Raw genomic sequence first — 19,507 nt, 5'->3', positions numbered from 1 at the left:
CTTCTTGCCAAGCACTACTACCCGGCGGCCGTCGCCAAGCGCGTCCTTGTCCAGGTGCTGGAGCTGCTACCCCGCGCAGACCTGCTGCCGCGCTGGCAGAGCGCCCCCACCGACTGCCCTGGTGAGTGCGCGGGGATTCCCGGAGGAGGGGGTGCTCGGGACCGCGGGGTTTGGCCCCCGCCGCCCGGGGATTCCTGGATTGGGGCAGGGGCGGGGGTGGGATGGGTACTGAACTAGGGAGGGGGAGACTGGCGAGGGGAGGACCCTAGGTGAGGGCCGGGTTTGGCCCCGGAGCCCAGGTGAGCGGCGGGGGACACAGTATCAGTGATGGGCGTTGGGGGAGGCGGAGCAAGAAGGACGAGGGCCTCGAGGGACGGAGAGAACCAGCGGCGGAGGGTGGGAGCCCGGGAGTCAGCGGGAAGAAGAGAGAGAGTTCCCAGGCACGGAATCCAAGTGACCAGTCCAAAGCAGCCATCAGGGTTTACCATTCTGGGACGGGCTGAGAAATCCAGATTGACTCAGCAAGACTGAGGTGCATTTTTGAACACTTACCTCCGGGTGGTTATGATGGAGAAGGTTTTTAGATGATGCAGTGAGAAACTCAGTGTTTGAATATACCGTTAGAACATTTGCCATAAATCTGGGAAGATGTGGTTTAGGAGCAGGAAACGTACCAAGCTGGGGGAGGTTAGGGTTTCCCCTGGTAAATTTAACAACTGTATGTGTGTATAATATATGAGGCAGTTTGTGTATACTTATGTAGAGAGATGAAAGAGAGAGTGAGAAAGAGGAGAAAGAGAAAGTAGCACTTAGATTGGACGTGTTGAGGTACACACCAAAATATACTATGGCTGGGGTCTGTTCTCCCGTGCTTATGATCTGATTGAGTTCCAAGTATGTTGCTTTGCTGACATTTGAATTTGTAATGGGTGACCACCGAAAACCACCACAAAACATGGCCTGTGGGTAGAATACTGGCCCCGGGAAGCCTTTGATTCTCCTTTGACTGCATCTGCACAGCTCTTATACTGTCTCTCCATGCTTAGTTATCATGCTTTAGACTGTGAATCTCTTGCACTTGGTAAAGTGGGTGGTTTTTTTTTTTTTTTGGTTTTTCAGAACCAACCAAACTACACAGTATCATGACTGCACACTGTAGGTACCTCCAAAATATTTGAATGCTGTTTGTTTAATTAAAACATCAAATGGGGTCTTTAACTTCATTTGTCTCTTTATCAGAGCCTTGGTCTCCTTTTCTGGAGGTTCATGTTCAGTAATGCTCATTGGTCCTTATCCTTTTCATCTCTGGCCTGCCTCTCCCTGCCTCTGAACCTGACTGAGGACTAAAGGAGTTCTGTTAAGTTTCTGTTCTCATGAGTTTGGGAGAGGGTTTTCATGATCCTGGAAACCTGTTCTGAAACGAGATTGAAGCCTGCTGGGCCCCAAAACAAAAGAGGCGACTGTTTTTCTTGAGAGTTGCTTTCTGTTAACAGGAACCACTACAGATCATAATTAAAAAGAGAAAAGTGAAAAAAAAAATGCTCTTTTCTGTTTTGTCTTTCCACGAAAATTCATTCAGTGATTCCACGAAAGATTCTAAAGAGAAGCTATGACTGTGTGGACGGTGAATTGGTAAGTATCTGGACTTTTATTCTAATGCTGCATGTTAGCTGGCTTCCCTGCCGGCTCAAGTGGTAAAGAATCCGTCTGCAATGCAGAAGATGCAAGAGATGTGGGTTAGATCCTTGAGTGGGAAAGATCCCCAGGAGTACGAAATGGCAACCCACTCCAGTATTCTTGCCTGGAGAATCCCCATGGACAGCGGAGTCTGACAGGCTACAGTTCGTGGGGTTGCAGAGTTGGACACGACTGAGCAACTTAGTGCACGCACACACTTAATCAGTTCAGATAGTATTTAGACACCATTTGAAGGTTTTTGTGCTGCTTTTGTTGGGCTGAAAATGAACATCTGTGGTTGTCTCAAGTGGTCACATCTTTCTGCTTTCTGTCATAAATAGAAAAAGCAAAATATTCGCCAGTTAAAACCACTTTGCATGCATGAACCGAATTAGGTAAGTATGGTTAGTATCTCCATTTTACAGATCAGGGCACCGCAGGTTGTTTGGCCTTGTGCAACTACATAAATTGCTGGCTTCTGACTCTCTTCTGTTTGTTTTATTATGAACATTTAAAACATAAGCTAAAGTAGAAGAGAAAAATGAATCCCCAAACTCCAGTCCCGCCTTCCTAGAGCCCTACTTCAACAATTAGCCATGTAGCCAATCTTGTTTCATCTGCTCCCTCGACCCTGTTATTTTAAAGCAACCCTCTCCCACACGTGGATATCTTATCACTTTCATACATACAATACCTGAGTATGTATTTAGCAAGCCTAGAAACAAATGCCCTCGTCTCGGTAGAGATGCAGTTAGCCTACAGATGTCCTTGGCTGCTTCCAGTGCCTTGTACAGTTGGCTTGCTTGAGTTAGGCTCTGATTCAAACAAATACATTTGAAGGCCTGTCTTTTAACACTCTTTATTTACAATACCTTTCCTTTAACCTCTTCTCTTGTTTGTTGATGAAGCCAGGTTATTTGTCCTGTAGAATACCCCACCTTCTGGATTTCCATAACTGCGTTTTCTTTACACTGTGTAGTTATGTCATTTACCATTTGCCACTTTCCTTAAACGTAGTTATGGCTATGTATAGGATTTAGAGATGAGATTGCCTGTTGGTCCAAGTTTGACAGAGGTATTTGAAAGAATTATAAAGGAAGTCATGACAAGAGAGGTAGTCAGTGTTAAACTCGTTTCACATATAAGGCACATTTGGATTCAGTTTGGTTTTAACATTGTTTCTTGGCTTTCCTTGCAAACAGTACCGTTATGACCTAAGTGGCAGGCGGAAGGCCTTCCTCATGTGTGTGAAGAAGAACAGGCTAGGAGCTCACCAGGATGTCCAACTGATGAAGGATTGGCTTAAGGAGTGCAAGTTCGAACCGACGTTGTGCATCGATCCTGACAAAATGGTACCAAGTTAAAAACAAAAGTGAAAATTTGTAGCTTGGGACTTTCCTGGTGGTCCATTGGTTAAGACTCTGTGCTTCCACTGCAGGGAGCTCGGGTTCGATCCCTGGTCAGTAACTAAGATCCCACATGTCCTGTGACATGGCAAAAAAAGAAAAGGAAAATTTGTAGCTTGGATATTATAATCTTCTTTTCTTCTTTAAAAAAATTGAGTTTTATTACCTGGTTAGAACCAGGGCCTGCTGGGTGATGGACCTGAATGTCCTGATGAAATCTAACCGAGCTTCCCTTATGGATGTAGGAGCTTTTGTCGTGTTCCGTTCAGTTCAGTTGCTCAGTCATGTCCGACTCTTTGCGACCCCATGGACTGCAGCATGCCAGACTTCCTTGTCCATCACCAACTCCTGGAGCTTGCTCAAACTCATGTCCATTGAGTTGGTGATGCCATCCAACCATCTCATCCTCTGTCATCCTCTTCTCCTTTTGCCTTCAATCTTTCCCAGCATCAGGGTCTTTTCCAATGAGTTAGCTCTTTGCATCAGGTGGCCAAAGTATTGGAGTTTCAGCTTCAGCATCAGCTCTTCCAATGAACATTCAAGATTGATTTCCTTTAGGATTGACTGGTTTGATCTCCTTGCCGTCCAAGGGACTTACAAGAGTCTTCTCCAACACCACAGTTCAAAAGCATCAATTCTTCCCCGCTCAGCTTTCTTTATAGTCCAACTCTCACATCCATACATGGCAACTGGAAAAAACATAGCTTTGACTAGATGGACTTTTGTTGGCAAAGTAAATGTCTCTACTTTTTAATATGCTATCTAGGTTGGTCATAACTTTCATTCCAAGGATCTAGTGTCTTTTAATTTCATGGCTGTAGTCACCATCCACAGTGATTTTGGAATCCAAGAAAATAAAGTCTGTCACTGTTTCCATTGTTTCCCCATCTATTTGCCATGAAGTGATGGGACTGGATGCCATGATCTCCATTTTTTGAATGTTGAGTTTTAAGCCAGCTTTTTCATTCTCCTTTTTCACTTTCATCGAGAGGCTGTTTAGTTTTTCTTCACTTTCTGCCATAAGGTGGTGTCATCTGCATATCTGAAGTTATTGATATTTCTCCTGGCAATCTTGATTACAGCTTGTGCTTCATCTAGCCTGGCATTTCACATGATGTACTCTGCATATAAGTTAAATAAGCAGGATGACAATATACAGCCTTGATGTACTCCTTTCCCAATTTGGAACCAGTCTGCTGTTCCATGTGTGGTTCAAACTGTTGCTTCTTGACATGCATACAGATTTCTCAGGAGGCATGTAAGGTGGTCTGGTACTCCCATCTCTTTAAGAATTTTTCCACAGTTTGTTGTGATCCGCACAGTCAAAGGCTTTGGCACAGTCAATAAAGCAGATGTTTTTCTGGAACTCTCTTGCTTTTTTGATGATCCAGCAGATGTTGGCAATTTGATTTCTGGTTCCTCTGCCTTTTCTAAATCCAGCTTGAACGTCTGGAAGTTTTCAGTTCACATACTGTTGAAGCCTGGCTTGGAGTATTTTGAGCATTACTTTGCTATCCTGTGAGATGAGTGCAATTGTGCAGTATTTTGAACATTTTTTGGCATTGCCTCTCTTTGGGATTAGAATGAAAACTGACCTTTTCCAAGTGGCCACTGCTGTATTTTCAAAATTTGCTCGCATGTTGAGTGCAGCACTTTCACAGCATCATCTTTTAGGATTTGGAATGGCTCAACTGGAATTCCATCACCTCTACTAGCTTTGTTCGTAGTGATACTTCTTAAGGCCCACTTGACTTCACATTCCAGGAGGTCTGGCTCTAGTTGAGTGATCACACCATCGTGATTATCTGGGTCATGAAGATCTTTTTTGTACAGTTCTTCTGTGTATTCTTGCCACCTCCTCTTAATATCTTCTGCTTCTGTTAGGTCCATACCGTTTCTGTCCTTTATTGTGCCCATCTTTGTGTGAAATATTCCCTTAGTGTCTCTAATTTTCTTGAAGAGCTCTCTAGTCTTTCCCATTCTGTTGTTTCTGTGTTTCTTTGTATTGATCACTGAGGAAGGCTTTCTTATCTCTCCTTGCTTTTCTTTGGAAGTCTGCATTGAGCAGGTATGGAGAGGGATTACTGAGAGCCCTGGGCAAAACTGCATTGTGATTTAACTAGATGACAAGAAGAAGATGAAGGGGAAGAGCAGTGGTGGATGGGTGGGAGCTTCATTGTGACCTCTCTGACTGCAGCTGAGTCCAGGTCTAGCCCTGCCCATGCTTTGGATTAGTAACAGAGGAAAGTCCTTCATAGACCCCAGGAGTCATTGCTAGTGAATATGAAGGAACAGCATAGCAGGAGGACCAGGAAAACAGCACAGGCCAACAGAGGTGGAGTCCTGTCTCTTACCAGTTGTTAGTCTAATCCTCAACTGGGGGTGACTTTGTCCCCCCTGGGGGCTACTTCTGACACTGTCTGGAGACATTTTTGGGCTTCCCAGGTAGCACAGCAGTAAAGAACCCACCTGCCAATGCAGGAGACACAAGAGACGCGGGTTCGATCCCTGGGTTGGAAAGATCCCCAGGAAAAGGAAATGGCAACCCACTCCAGTATTCTCGGCTAGAGAGTCCCACTGACAGAGGAGCCTGGCGGACCACAGTCCACCGGATCACAGAGTCGGACATGACTCAGCGTGCACTCATGCCAGTGCACAGAGACGTTTTTGTTTTTCATCGTTGGAGGGTACTGTTGGCATTAGTGTAGATGCCAAGGTAGAACCGAGGGTGTGGCTGAACATATGAGGATGCACAGGACAGCCCCCAAGGCAAAGAGTTCCTGACACAAAATGTCCATAGCGGGGTAATTGTCTAGAAATTCTGCCTGAAATTAATGGACGGCTTTCTTCTCTCTAATTTATTATGTAGGGCTGGGGTGAGGATGAAATGAACTGCTTTATGTTAAAGTTCTCAGGATAATAGCTGGCCTATAGTAAGTACTCGATAAATTTAGATTTTGTTTCAAAGTTAAAAGCAGACTCCTTCATGTTTTCCATGGATTGTACCAGAATTTCTTCTGTGTTATGTGATTTTTTTTTAAATCCATCTTTTCCATTCAGGTGACAGATAATTGCCAATGTTTTTCTGGTTTATTCTCCCAAAGGTCCAGAAGTAACTTCTTTCTCTACATCCTGTCAACATTTATTTGTAAATAATTAGCAATCTTACTGGTAAAATTATTTCACTTTCATTTTCTTGACTGTAGTAGCATGGTTGAACATCTTTTGGTCATTATTTTCCCTTCTGTGAATTACCTGTTTATATCCTTTGCCCTTTTTTCTTACTGGATTTTCTTTTCTTATTCTGTAGTTCTTTTTCCTGAATTTTAGACAAAATAGACTGCAGATATTTTTCTCCTGCCTTGTTACTTGCCTTTTGACTTTTTGTTGCCTCAAGTCATATGGAAGTTTTTGCTATAAACTCGTCAGTCTTTCTTTTTGTCAGCTTCTTGGTTTTTCTGTCTTGATTAAACCCCATGATTTCCCAGCTTAAAATTTATTATTTATTTTTGGCCGCCCTGGGTCTTCATTGCTGTGCAGGCTTTCTCTAGTTGCAGTGAGCGGGGCTACTTTTGGTTGCAGGGCGTGGACTTCTCACTGCTGTGACTTCTCTTGTTGCAGAGTACAGGCTCTAGGGCATGCGGGTTTCAGTGCGGGGGCTCCCGGGCTCTGGAGCACAGGCTCAGTAGTTGTGGCAGATGGGTATAGTTGCTCCTTGGCATGTGGGTTCCCAGATCAGGTGTCAGACCCTGATCTTTTGCATTGGCAGGCGGATTCTTTACCACTGAGCCAAGAGGGAAGCCCCCCAGTTAAACATTTTTTAAATTATTTTTCTATAATATCTTTATAGTTAAGGTTAGCCTTCTGCTCACTGAAACAGTGAGGTGGGAGGTCTAACTTTATTTCCAAGCCAGTTCTCATTTGTTGGTGATACATCCTTTCCCCACATACATGAAATTCCATTCTTATCATATATTAAATCCCTGTATGTGTATTTGGATTGATTTCTGGATTCTAAAATATGTATTCATATATTTGTTTATACTTATGCTGGTGATGGAGGAGCCAGGTAGGCTGCAGTCCATGGAGTTGCAAAGAGTCGGACATGACTGAGCGACTTCACTTTCACTTTTCACTTTCATGCACTGGAAAAGGAAATGGCAACCCACTCCAGTGTTCTTGCCTGGAGAACCCCAGGGATGGCGGAGCCTGGTGGGCTGCTGTCTATGGGGTCGCACAGAGTTGGACAAGACAAGCAACTTAGCAGCGGCAGCAACATGCTGCTATATCCATGTTTTGTTCACCCTGATTTTATAGTGCTTTTGGACAGCTGAGATGATCTACCTCCCGTTCATTGTGTTTTTTTGTTTGTTTTTATTTGTTTGCCTTTGTTTTTTACTTCTGAATGTTCTTTGCTATTCTTCAGTACCTCGCTATTCCTGAGCATCTGTTTTCTGTGACCTTGAGAACCATCCAGTTTCACAGAAATCCCTTGAGGTTTTAACTCATATGACATTGACTAGAGATTAATTTGGAGTTAATTGACAAATTAATAGTATTGAGTCATCTCGATCAGAAACTTCAGGCTGTCATATTTTATGTTGCCTCTTCACTGAAGATTTTTTAAATAATTTTATTCACTTAGATAATGTTCATTTCTTGTTAGGTTTATTCCTAGGTAATGTTTTACTTTTGTTATGACCTTCAAAGGATCCCTTTTCCATTATCCAGTTTAAATGTTTTATTCCTGGGTAATTAGGGAACTCTAGATCTTTGTAACAAGACCAGGAGCTGACTGTGGCTCAGATCATGAACTCCTTATTACCAAATTCAGACTTAAATTGAAGAAAGTAGGGAAAACCACTAGACCATTCAGGTATGACCTAAATCAAATCCCTTATGATTATACAGTGGAAGTGAGAAATAGATTTAAGGGACTAGATCTGATAGATAGAGTGCCTGATGAACTATGGAATGAGGTTTGTGACATTGTACAGGAGACAGGGATCAAGACCATCCCCAAGGAAAAGAAATGCAAAAAAGCAAAATGGCTGTCTGGGGAGGCCTTACAAATAGCGGTGAAAAGAAGAGAAGTGAAAAGCAAAGGAGAAAAGGAAAGATATAAGCATCTGAATGCAGAGTTCCAAAGAATAGCAAGAAGAGATAAGAAAGCCTTCTTCAGCGATCAATGCAAAGAAATAGAGGAAAACAACAGAATGGGAAAGACTAGAGATCTCTTCAAGAAAATTAGAGATACCAAGGGAACATTTCATGCAAAGATGGGCTCAATAAAGGACAGAAATGGTATGGACCTAACAGAAGCAGAAGATATCAAGAAGAGGTGGCAAGAATACACAGAAGAACTATACAAAAAAGATCTTCACGACCCAGATAATCACGATGGTGTGATCACTGACGTAGAGCCAGACATCCTGGAATGTGAAGTCAAGTGGGCCTTAGAAAACATCACTACAAACAAAGCTAGTGGAGATGATGGAATTCCAGTTGAGCTATTTCGAATCCTAAAAGATGATGCTGTCAAAGTGCTGCACTCAATATGCCAGCAAATTTGGAAAACTCAGCAGTGGCCACAGGACTGGAAAAGGTCAGTTTTCATTCTGATCCCAAAGAAAGGCAATGCCAAAGAATGCTCAAACTACTGCACAATTGCGCTCATCTCACATGCTAGTAAAGTAATGCTCAAAATTCTCCAAGCCAGGCTTCAGCAATATGTGAACCGTGAACTTCCTGATATTCAAGCTGGTTTTAGAAAAGGCAGAGGAACCAGAGATCAAATTGCCAACATCCGCTGGATCATGGAAAAAGCAAGAGAGTTCCAGAAAAACATCTATTTCTGCTTTATTGACTATGCCAAAGCCTTTGACTGTGTGGATCACAATAAACTGTGGAAAATTCTGAAAGAGATGGGAATACCAGACCACCTGACCTGCCTCTTGAGAAATCTGTATGCAGGTCAGGAAGCAACAGTTAGAACTGGACATGGAACAACAGACTGGTTCCAAATAGGAAAAGGAGTACGTCAAGGCTGTATATTGTCACCCTGCTTATTTAACTTACATGCAGAGTACATCATGAGAAGTGCTGGGCTGGATGAAACACAAGCTGGAATCAAGATTGCCAGGAGAAATATCAATAACCTCAGATATGCAGATGACACCACCCTTATGGCAGAAAGTGAAGAGGAACTAAAAAGCCTCTTGATGAAAGTGAAAGTGGAGAGTGAAAAAGTTGGCTTAAAGCTCAACATTCAGGAAACGAAGTTCATGGCATCCGGTCCCATCACTTCCTGGGAAATAGATGGGGAAATAGTGGAAACAGTGTCAGACTTTATTTTTTGGGGCTCCAAAATCACTGCAGATGGTGACTGCAGCCATGAAATTAAAAGACACTTACTCCTTGGAAGGAAAGTTATGTCCAACCTCGATAGCATATTCAAAAGCAGAGACATTACTTTGCCAACAAAGGTCCGTCTAGTCAAGGCTATGGTTTTTCCTGTGGTCATGTATGGATGTGAGAGTTGGACTGTGAAGAAGGCTGAGTGCTGAAGAATTGATGCTTTTGAACTGTGGTGTTGGAGAAGACTCTTGAGAGTCCCTTGGACTGCAAGGAGATCCAACCAGTCCATCCTAAAGGAGATGAGTCCTGGGTGTTCATTGGAAGGACTGATGCTGAAGCTGAAACTCCAATACTTTGGCCACCTCATTCGAAGAGTTGACTCAGTGGAAAAGACTCTGATGCTGGGATGGGATTGGGGGCAGGAGGAGAAGGAGACGACAGAGGATGAGATGGCTGGATGGCATCACTGACTCGATGGACGTGAGTCTGAGTGAACTCCGGGAGTTGGTGATGGACAGGGAGGCCTGGTGTGCTGCGATTCATGGGGTCGCAAAGAGTTGGACACGACTGAGCGACTGAACTGAACCAAGGTCTTTGTAAATTAAGTTTGTATCTGGTCAACTTGCAGATCTCTACTTTTAGTAGGTTTTAATTGAATATATTTCTAGAAAGTCATATTATTTGTAAGTAATGAGTCTTTGGCACCCCACTCCAGTACTCTTGCCTGGAAAATCCCATGGATGGAGGAGCCTGGAAGCCTGCAATCCATGGGGTCGCTGAGGGTCCGACACGGCTGAGCGACCTCACTTTCACTTTTCAGTTTCATGCATTGGAGAAGGAAATGGCAACACACTCCAGTGTTCTTGCCTGGAGAATCCCAGGGACAGGGGAGCCTGGTGGGCTGCCGTCTATGGGGTCGCACAGGGTCGGACACGACTGAAGTGACATAGCAGCAATGAGTCTTTGTTTCCAGTATTTATACCTCATTTAACTTTTGCTGTACTGTATTGAAATGGCCAGGATCTTTGTTACAACATGGTGAGAGCAGCCATTCCTCTCTTGCTTGTCTTTATAGGGGCATTGATTCTGCTGATGCCTCTTGATAGATTCTGGCAAGTGGATATGATTGGGTAGACTCCTCCATTCCTTGCCATTTCTAGCTTACTGAGGGTATTAATTTTATAAAATAATTTTTATATTAAAATAAGTTAAACACATGTACACCCGTGGCTGTTTCATGTCAATGTATGACAGAAACCACTACAATATTGTAAAGTAATTAGCCTCCAATTAAAATAAATTAATTAATTAAAAATAAATCAATAAAATAAGTTAATAATGCAGCATTTAAATACATTAATTCTTTGGGGAACTGTAGTTTTCTTATGTTTTGTGGTAGAGAATCAGAAGCACCATAATTTTGTCAAACAAGAACCACCATTGGTAAAAGAATAAATCATACAAAGTCTGATAGCAACCAAAAGGGAAGTGATAAGTCATACTGACACTACAAGAGATGTGGGTATTTTCATATTTGTCATCTCATTGATTCACTTTGTGAAGAAGCCATCTCTGGGATTTCTGTTTTTTTCTACTTCTTTTTTAATATGTTATCTGTATTATATATTATACATATATAATATATATGTATATACAGTTCTTTTTTAATATGTTATCTTATTTTACAGGACTTACTTGGAAAAATAACATCATTTCGTGATGAACTAAATGAAATTAAAGATGACATTGGCTGTTGCCTTGTTACTCTTATGTCCCATGGAGAAGAAGGTTTTATCAAAATGAAAGACGGTGAAAAAGTCAGCCTGGAAGACATTTTTGAAATGTTTAACAATAAAAATTGTCCAGCACTTCAAGAGAAACCAAAAATCTTTATAATCCAGGCCTGCAGAGGAGGTAAGTGGAGATGTCTTTGTATCATTCTCTTTCCAGAAAATTCTCATGTTGATGATTGAGGAAAGAAAAGTAAGTTTTAAAAAATTATTTTTTAATAATTATATTAAATAATATACCTGAAGATACCTCAGACCCTTAGCTGATGTATCTTACATTATATAGCATAGTAGGGACTTTGAGCTGGGAGAAAGGGATGGAGTGACAGCTTACCTGGTTAGGATGGTTAATTTAGTCTGAGGAAGGTCTGCTGCTGCTGCTGCTGCTAAGTCGCTTCAGTCATGTCCAACTCTGTGCGACCCCATAGACGGCAGCCTACCAGGCTCCTCCATCCATGGGATTTGAGGAAGGTCTAAGCCATTAAAATCATTAGGTGTATCTGAGAGCCTCAAATTCTAGGGGAGAGGTGGACAATTTTCTGGGGGATGTCCCATCATTCATGTGATTCTAGTTGGCTTGTGGGACTAATTTCTGATTTATGTAACTTTGGTTTTAATTATTTCTCTTGTGGAGATACAAGCTTCTTGTGACTTTTATTAAAGGTTATTCATGTCAATGGTATATTATTGTAGTTTGTATTTTCATTCCTCAAAAAACAGAGAGAAGAGACAGTGGTGTTGAAACAGATGATGAACCCATGGACTTGGATGATGGATCAGAGAAGAAGAGGCTGCCTACATTCAGTGATTATTTCATTGTATATCCCACCCAAGCAGGTAGGATAGTGAGGCTTGAAGATAGACATTCATCCAGAGGGTTTAGGTTATTCCTACTGATTTTTGAAAATCCTTTTTTTTTTTTTTTGCCTCTCTGTGAGGCTTGTGGGATCTTAGGTCCTCGACCCTGGATTGAACCTGGGCCCTTGGCAATGGAAGTGCAGAGTCTTAACCACAGGATCACCAGGGCCTTCCCAGAAATCTTTCTGAAAAAAATTACCTGTGCTTTATAGATTGATGTGCATGGGAGAAAGAGCAAGCACCATTGTGGTGTCCTAAGTTGAGAAGTCATGCAGTGCCCAACAGGGACACACAGCCTGGTAGTAACTGGTTATTTAAGAATGAGGGACCTCCCTGGTGGTCCAGTGGTTAGGACTCCGTGCCCTCACTGCTGAGGGCACAGGTTCAATCCCTGGTTTGGGGACTAAGATCCCACAAGCCCAGTGGCATGATCAAAAATAAAAAAAATAAATAAGAATATTTTTCTTTCTATTTGTATGGCCTTTTTTTGGACCATCTGTTCACGTGCCTGTTGGCCATTCACGCATCTCCTGTTGCCCTGTATTGCACTGGGTTGTTTTCTTATTAAGTTACGTATATTCTGAATACTAGTCCTTTCTCTGGTACAAGTTACAAATATTCTCTCCCACTTTGTGACTGGCTTTTCCTTTTCTTAAAGATGTCTTTCAAAAAGCAAAAGTTTTATAAGCATTCAGTGGTGATTCAGTAGTAGAATTCTTGCCTGCTGCAAAGCAAGCGTTTTATGTTTTTACTCCAGTTTATTGACTTTTTTCTTTTATGGCGTATGCCTTTTGTAAGAAACCTTTGCATACCCTGATGTTGCAAACATGTCCTGTGTTTTTTTGTGTTCCAACCCAGGTTTACTATGAGAGGGTGCCATTTTCACAGTCCTTCCACACTATACAGACATATTTTGTGTTTTTCAATCGAATAATAAGCATAATTTCAGTAGTCAAACCCTTGAATACCCCCAAATAAATTCCATATGGATATATTTAGGGTTAGCTTAAAATGCTAGAGCAAAAGTCAGCAATAAAAAGGTAGAAAGGGGATGTGTACATGCATGCCAAGTCACTCAGTGTGTCCAGCTCTTTTCAACGCATGGACTGGAGCCCGCCAGGCTCCTCTGTCCATGGGATTCTCCAGGCAAGAACACTGGAGTGGGTTGCCACGCCCTCCTCCAGGGGATCTTCCCCGCCCAGGGACTGAACCTGCGTCTCTTACATCTCTTGCTTTGGCAGGCATTCTTTACCACCAGCGCCACCTAGGAAGCCCAGAAAGGGGATAAGGAAAGCAAATATGACAAAAACTGATAACTCTGATCTGAGGGATGATTATTCGGGGGGGCCATTCAACTTTCCCTCCCACTTTAGTGTATATTTGAAAACTTTGAAGCTAGATAAAAAATGCGTATTTAAAAGTTTCCCCTTGAGAGGTTGTGTGCAATTGGTCACACAAGTCTTCTGTCTCTGCTTAGTCACTCAGTTGTGTCCAACTCTTTGCGACCCCAGGGACTTTAGCCCTTCAGACTCCTCTGTCCATGGGGATTCTCCATCTTAATGCTTCCTTGGTGGCTCATATGGGGAAGAATCCACTGGCAATGACGGAGACCTGGGTTTGATCCCTGGGTTGGGAAGAACCCCTGGAGGAGGGCATGGCAACCCACTCCAGTATTCTTGCCTGGAAAATCCCCATGGACAGAAGAGCCTTGGCGATCTACAGTCCATGGGGTCATAAAGAATCGGACACAACTGAGCGACTAAGCACACACATATATTCATTTTTAGATTCTTTTCCATAATGCCGGTGTTTCTGTATTATCAGTTCAAAGCCATTTTCTAGGTTTTAACTATGGAGCAAAGAGCAAGTTTGCTACAAGTAGAGGGGGAAATGGATGAAGTGGTTCTTTTTTTTTTTCCTTTATAGACCATGTCGCTTTACGGGATCCCCGCACTGGCTCTGTGATGATCAAGGAGATGACTGAAGTCTTTAAGCAGTATGGGAATAAGTGGCACCTCGCTGACTTCTTTACCATAGTGAGTAGATTCCAAGTGAACACGCGCTCCATCCAGTCTAAAGCTAATGCGCTTGATGAAAACATCTTCATGAGAAGATTGCCTTCAGCCATGAAAGCATGAGGGGGGTTCAGGAGTGGCCTGTAACCAGTGGGCTGGTGAGTTTAGAGGGCTGTGGCAGAAGTCACGGCTGAGCCAGGCGCCAATGGAGAATGGACAGTGACACTTCATTCAGTGGAACACGAGTGAGTTGGTTATTAGCGAGCTTGGAAGTTCTGCCTGCACTATGGTCCTGCCAGCCTGATTTATCTCCCCCAGGAAGAGGGGAGAACCGGAGGGCTTCTTTGAGGACCAATACTATCTTACATTTGTCTGCCCAGCTTGTAGCCAATACTGAACGTTCAGTGAATGAATGAGGGGCCAGGAATTATAGCAGATTTATATACACACTGTAGTTTGGAGGAGGGCCTGATGATAGTGGTTTACCATATCAGGATCAAAGAGTTATTTTCTTCTTAATCTGGGCGTTTTATCTCTGAAGAGAGCTAACTAGAAAAGGTTGTAAATGAGCACAGTAACAGCAGTACTCGCACGTTCTGAACAGCTCACTCTGTGCCAGTTACTGTTCCTTGCAATTGACAGATGTTAATACATTAAGTTTTTCAACAGCCCTCTGGCAGGTGCTTTGATTCCCATCCCCTGTTACAAATGCAGAGCTAGGAAAGTGGCAGCCTGGGCTTTCTAGTCCAGACAAAGTGCTTTTAGAGCTCGTGCCTTAATGACAATCACGCAGTATTACTCCTTAGGAGCTTCCCAGGTGGCCCAGTGGTAAAGAATCCACCTGCCAATGCAGGAGACGCAGGAGAAGAAGGTTCGATCCCTGGGTCAGGAAGATCCCCTGGAGAAGGAAATGGCAACCCATTCCAGTATTCTTCTCTGGGAAATTCCAGGGACAGAAGCCTGGAGGGGTACAGTCCTCAGGGTCGCAAAGAGTCAGACACAACTTAGTTACTAAACGAACTTACTTCTTACCTCCCAAGGTACGGTAACAATTTTTATTTCTTTAAAAAAATATAATGTTAATGCTTTGCATATGATGCTTAAGAGCTTTCAAAATTCTTTTTCACCTCATTTTGAGGTAAGCTTTTGGCGAGGGGGGAGTGTTAAAGGGAAGAAATACGATTTTGATAGTCATTCCAACCATATCCCCAAATCTCTTGTATTATTCAATTTCTCTCTTTAATAAAATAGTTTCTTGTCAGTGTTTCAAGAATATAATAATAAAGACAGATTTAACCTAGGTAGAAATTCATTTTAGTTAGGCTAACTGAAAAATTATTTTGCCAAATGGTGTTCATTAAGTCTTTTTTGAACAGCATTCATTTTTTAATTGAAAGCTTATTTTTTTAATTGAATGAAAGATTCTTTAAATTCTATAGTGCTTTACAATTTTCAAATGTTTCACACACGTCTTCATTTCTATAACTCTTCATTTCACATACGTCTTCAATTCCAGAACTCTTTTTGACCCCTAGCCCTATCTTGCCCCTCCCCACTTTCCTGTCCCCACTGGTAACCTCTAGTTTATTCTCTACAGCTGTGAGCCTGCTTCTGGCCACTCAGCATGCAGGCCCTTAGTTCCCCTTCTAGGGACTGAACCCATGTCCTCTGTAGTGGAAGCACAGAGTCTTACCCACTGGACTGCCAGGGAAGTCCCTCTTTTTTTTTTTTTTAATTCACCAGTTTGTTGTATTTTTCAGATTTCACTTAAAAGTGGTGATATACAGTATTTATCTTTCTCTGATTTATTTCACTTAGCATAATACCCTCCAAGTTTATTCATGTTGCTGCAAAAGGCAAAGTTTCACTTTTTAATGGCTGAGTAGTGTTTCTGTCTCTGTGTGTGTGTGTATGCATGTGTGCGCGTGTGTATATACCTCATCTTCTTTATCCATTCATCTGATGATAGACATTTAGGTTGTTTCCATACCTTGGCAATTGTAAATAATGTTGCTATGAACATTGGGGTGCATATATCTTTTCAAATTAGTGTTTTTGCTTTTATCAGATATATACCCAGAAGTGGAATTGCTGGGTCATATGGTATGAACACTTTTCATTTTTAAAGTCCTTGCTGAGTAGACACTGGCAAGAAAGTCCAAAAACGAATGTGATGTGACCTTTGCGTTAAAGGCCCTTACAGCTTCATGAGGCAGCCGATGTAGGCGAGCCTACAACCAGCCCTGGAATTCATAGAGCTATTGAATGCTTTTGACATCACATAACCCAATCCTTTCAGGGTACCATAAGTTACCAAGGCTCAGAGACGGTTGCCTGATGTTACCAGGGGCAGGCTGAGACTTGAACCCAGGTCTGTGCACACTTGGGCTTCCTGGGTGGCGCTAGTGATAAAGAACCCACCTGCCAGTGCAGAGGACGTGAGAGGCAAGTGTTCAAACCTTGGGGCAGGAAGATCCCCTGGAGAAGGGCCTGGCCACCCATTCCGGTATTCTTGCCTGGAGAATCCCATGGACAGAGGAGCCTGGCGGGCTACAGCCCATGGAGCTGCAAAGTGTGGGACACGACTGAAGCGACCGAGCACGCTGTGCACACTTCAGTGCTCTTTCCAGCCACAGCGCTGCCTTTGCTGGGATGTGGGTGACCTTTGCTTTTCCTGATGCAGTCAGAGTTCTGCTCTCACCTTCGGTGGGCTTTACTAAGAGGCTTTTGAGGGCTTTACAGTTCATTTGGACAATTTGTTCTTTTATCTTACAGGTGAATAACAGAGTGGTGCACCGCGACTTTAATCTGTGTAACAAACCAGTGAAAGTATCGCTGGTAATGGAGTCGACTTTAACAAAATTTGTATACTTTTGACACAAGGATGATTCAAAAAACAAAGACTGCTTTGCAACACAGTTTGTGAAGAGCTATGAGCATTTGTAGCATTGCACTAATGGCTACCATTTTGCGTTATTCTTGTCACTGATGTTTCTTCAGTTTTGTATATATATATAATTTTTCTAAGATTTAAGTCTGCTTACTTGATACTTGTAAGTCTTTTTTTTCTTTTTTTTAAGATCACTGTTTTCTGAAAAAACACTTTCCTGAATTGTTATCAAAACATGGACGTCCAGCTCCATTTATGTACTGGTTTTATCCCGCGTTTTTCTTGCTGATTACCCTGCCCTCTGCACCCCTCATTTGGTGCTGGCTTTAAGGCTTATTTTCTTGGTTTAGTCGAGGATTGCTGGGTGTGGTCTTGTCCTCTGTTGTGCCTTATCTCCCCAGACTTGTCTGTAGCCAGTCTGATCTCTTGGATCCGTAAGCCATTCTCGGGTCTTAACCTGGATCACTCTGGGCCTTGATGCCTTTGTGTGTTTGCTTTGCACCTGCTTCCCACCTTCCTCCTTGCACCTCTGAGCTGCTGTCTTCTCCACTTGGAACCCTCTATTCCACCCCACACAGGTAAGTCCTTGCCATCCTTTAGAATTTGGTTCAAGCATCACTTACACAGGGAGGCTTTCCATAGCCCCCCTGCTAGGTCAGCCTCTTCTAAGTGCTCAGAGACTCTCTGCTCCTCTTCTGTAGCATTGAAATGACTCTATAGTGCCTGTTTTCTCTCCCTCTCCAGTTTAGTCATGAGCTCCAAGAGGCAGAGGTTGTGTGTCTCACTCATGGCTGTGTCCTAGCTTCTGTCCGCACCTTAGGACACAGAGAGGCCATGCAGTGAACGTTGTAGTGAGTGACTGATCCCTGTGTTTTAATTATTTTACCCATTCCACAGATCGGGCCTCTTGCATATCTAGCCAGCTGCCATTCATCCCCACATACATGCATGTCTCATGGCTGCTTCTCCTCAACAAGTTGGGAGTTAACCTGAGTTTCCCCGAAATCCTCTCATAAAAGCCATCCCATTGTTCATAATCCTTTGACTCCCCACTGCCTGCAGGATATACCCCTCAAGTTCCCTAGGAGAATATTGCAAGTCTTTCTCCATCAGGCTCAATCTACACTACTCATGTCCTGCCTATTTGTCCTGGTAATTCGCCCTCCCTTAATAATCCTGTCTCACAGAACCGGGCTTGTGGCTTAGTGGATGGATGAACTCTCCTGGATATGTCATTGTATCGGAGTTCAGTCTCCCCTTTCGGTCTGCAATGCCCTTCCGTTCTGTGTGCTTCCCTTCTACTGTGTATTCTTCAGGGAGCAACTTGGGTCCCATCCCACAATAAAGAAAACTGTATACAGACTAATGATTTTAGAGTAACAAGCTGTGGACTGAGCATGAATTTTTGTATTCAAACTTTTGTTGTAACTCTGGACTGCTTCTGGACCTCGGTTTCCTCATCTGTATGAAAGGAGGTTTGGCTCAGCAGACCCTGAGAACTCACCCCCTGGACTTCAGTGAACTTGGACCGCTTCATGAACTTGCTCCTGAACACCCTGCAGGTGGGACTGTTGCTGAACCTAAGGGTTCAAGCTGGCAGTTGCATAAGACTGTTGGGCCTATGTGAGGATGCAGGTGGTTAGTGAGAATGCTATGAAGATTGACAGCCAAATGAACTGAAGCAATCTGGAATCTCCAGGCCTATCTGCATTTCAGAGATCATTGTGTCCATTTTAGGTAATGTGATTTCTAAAGTATAAATATATGTGATTTAATTTTTAAGCATTTGTGTTCTGATACTTGATATGTAGCTTTGGTTTTGTATAGAGCATTAAAATGTCTCTGGTTCATAAAACATGACCATCCGGTGAGCCTTCTCTATTCACTTGGGTTTTGCAAGACTTCTAGGCACAGAGGCTTGTTTCAGGGAGGCAGCATCAGCTGAAATATCAACAGCTGTTATTTCCTGGGAGAGGTTAGGTTGTTCAGAATCAGCATGTAGTGAAGCTGGGATTTCAATGCATGAATAATATAAGAGATGGAATGCCAAATGACAGAGAAAAGTTTTAAGACAGAATGCTTTTGATGGATGGAAGGGACCTTTCCATTACCACTAAACTGAGGGAATGAGGGCTTTGGGACAACAGAGGGAAAAGTTATTTTGGAACCCTGGCCAGACCACTACAGGCAAGTTCGGGTCATGGAGAGAACTGTAGGACAACTAGGTAGCAGACAGATAAAGAGAAAGGAGGAATTCTGGTTACAAAGGTGGGTGGTCCCAGATGAACTTGATGCCTGGGGCCAGCTAACTACCCCATAATTCTCTCAGCTTCAAATCAGTACAGAATCTCCTAGCCATCCAATGCCATGTGAAATATAACCATCCCCCACCACCCCCCACCACCAAATAGTCCCTGGCACAATTTTATATTTGAAAGAAAAAAAAATTGAAGCCCATTTTTTATTATTTTTTAAATACAGACCCAAGGAACCAAAGTTTGCAAAAGAAAGGCT

General features: G+C 42.9%; 1 protein-coding gene across 1 annotated transcript in view; it reads left to right on the top strand.

Annotated features, from left to right (window-relative positions):
• LOC104985410 (caspase-14-like) overlaps positions 1 to 18,853 on the top strand; it is a 19,443-nt gene extending 590 nt beyond the window's left edge. Inside the window, exons 2-8 of the mRNA XM_010835568.1 lie at positions 1 to 121; positions 1,580 to 1,632; positions 2,880 to 3,029; positions 11,129 to 11,354; positions 11,951 to 12,067; positions 14,015 to 14,124; positions 16,879 to 18,853. Of these exons, the coding sequence (XP_010833870.1) occupies positions 1 to 121; positions 1,580 to 1,632; positions 2,880 to 3,029; positions 11,129 to 11,354; positions 11,951 to 12,067; positions 14,015 to 14,124; positions 16,879 to 16,980 (879 nt within the window). The 3' untranslated portion in view covers positions 16,981 to 18,853. The remainder of the gene's footprint in view (positions 122 to 1,579; positions 1,633 to 2,879; positions 3,030 to 11,128; positions 11,355 to 11,950; positions 12,068 to 14,014; positions 14,125 to 16,878) is intronic.
• Positions 18,854 to 19,507: the final 654 nt, after the last annotated feature.

This window comes from Bison bison, unplaced genomic scaffold (genome assembly GCF_000754665.1).
Source record: "Bison bison bison isolate TAMUID 2011002044 unplaced genomic scaffold, Bison_UMD1.0 scf7180017864043, whole genome shotgun sequence".
Taxonomy (NCBI): domain Eukaryota; kingdom Metazoa; phylum Chordata; class Mammalia; order Artiodactyla; family Bovidae; genus Bison; species Bison bison.
The sequence above is the reverse complement of the archived record's forward strand: the minus strand, read 5'-3'. Positions and strand labels throughout refer to the sequence as shown.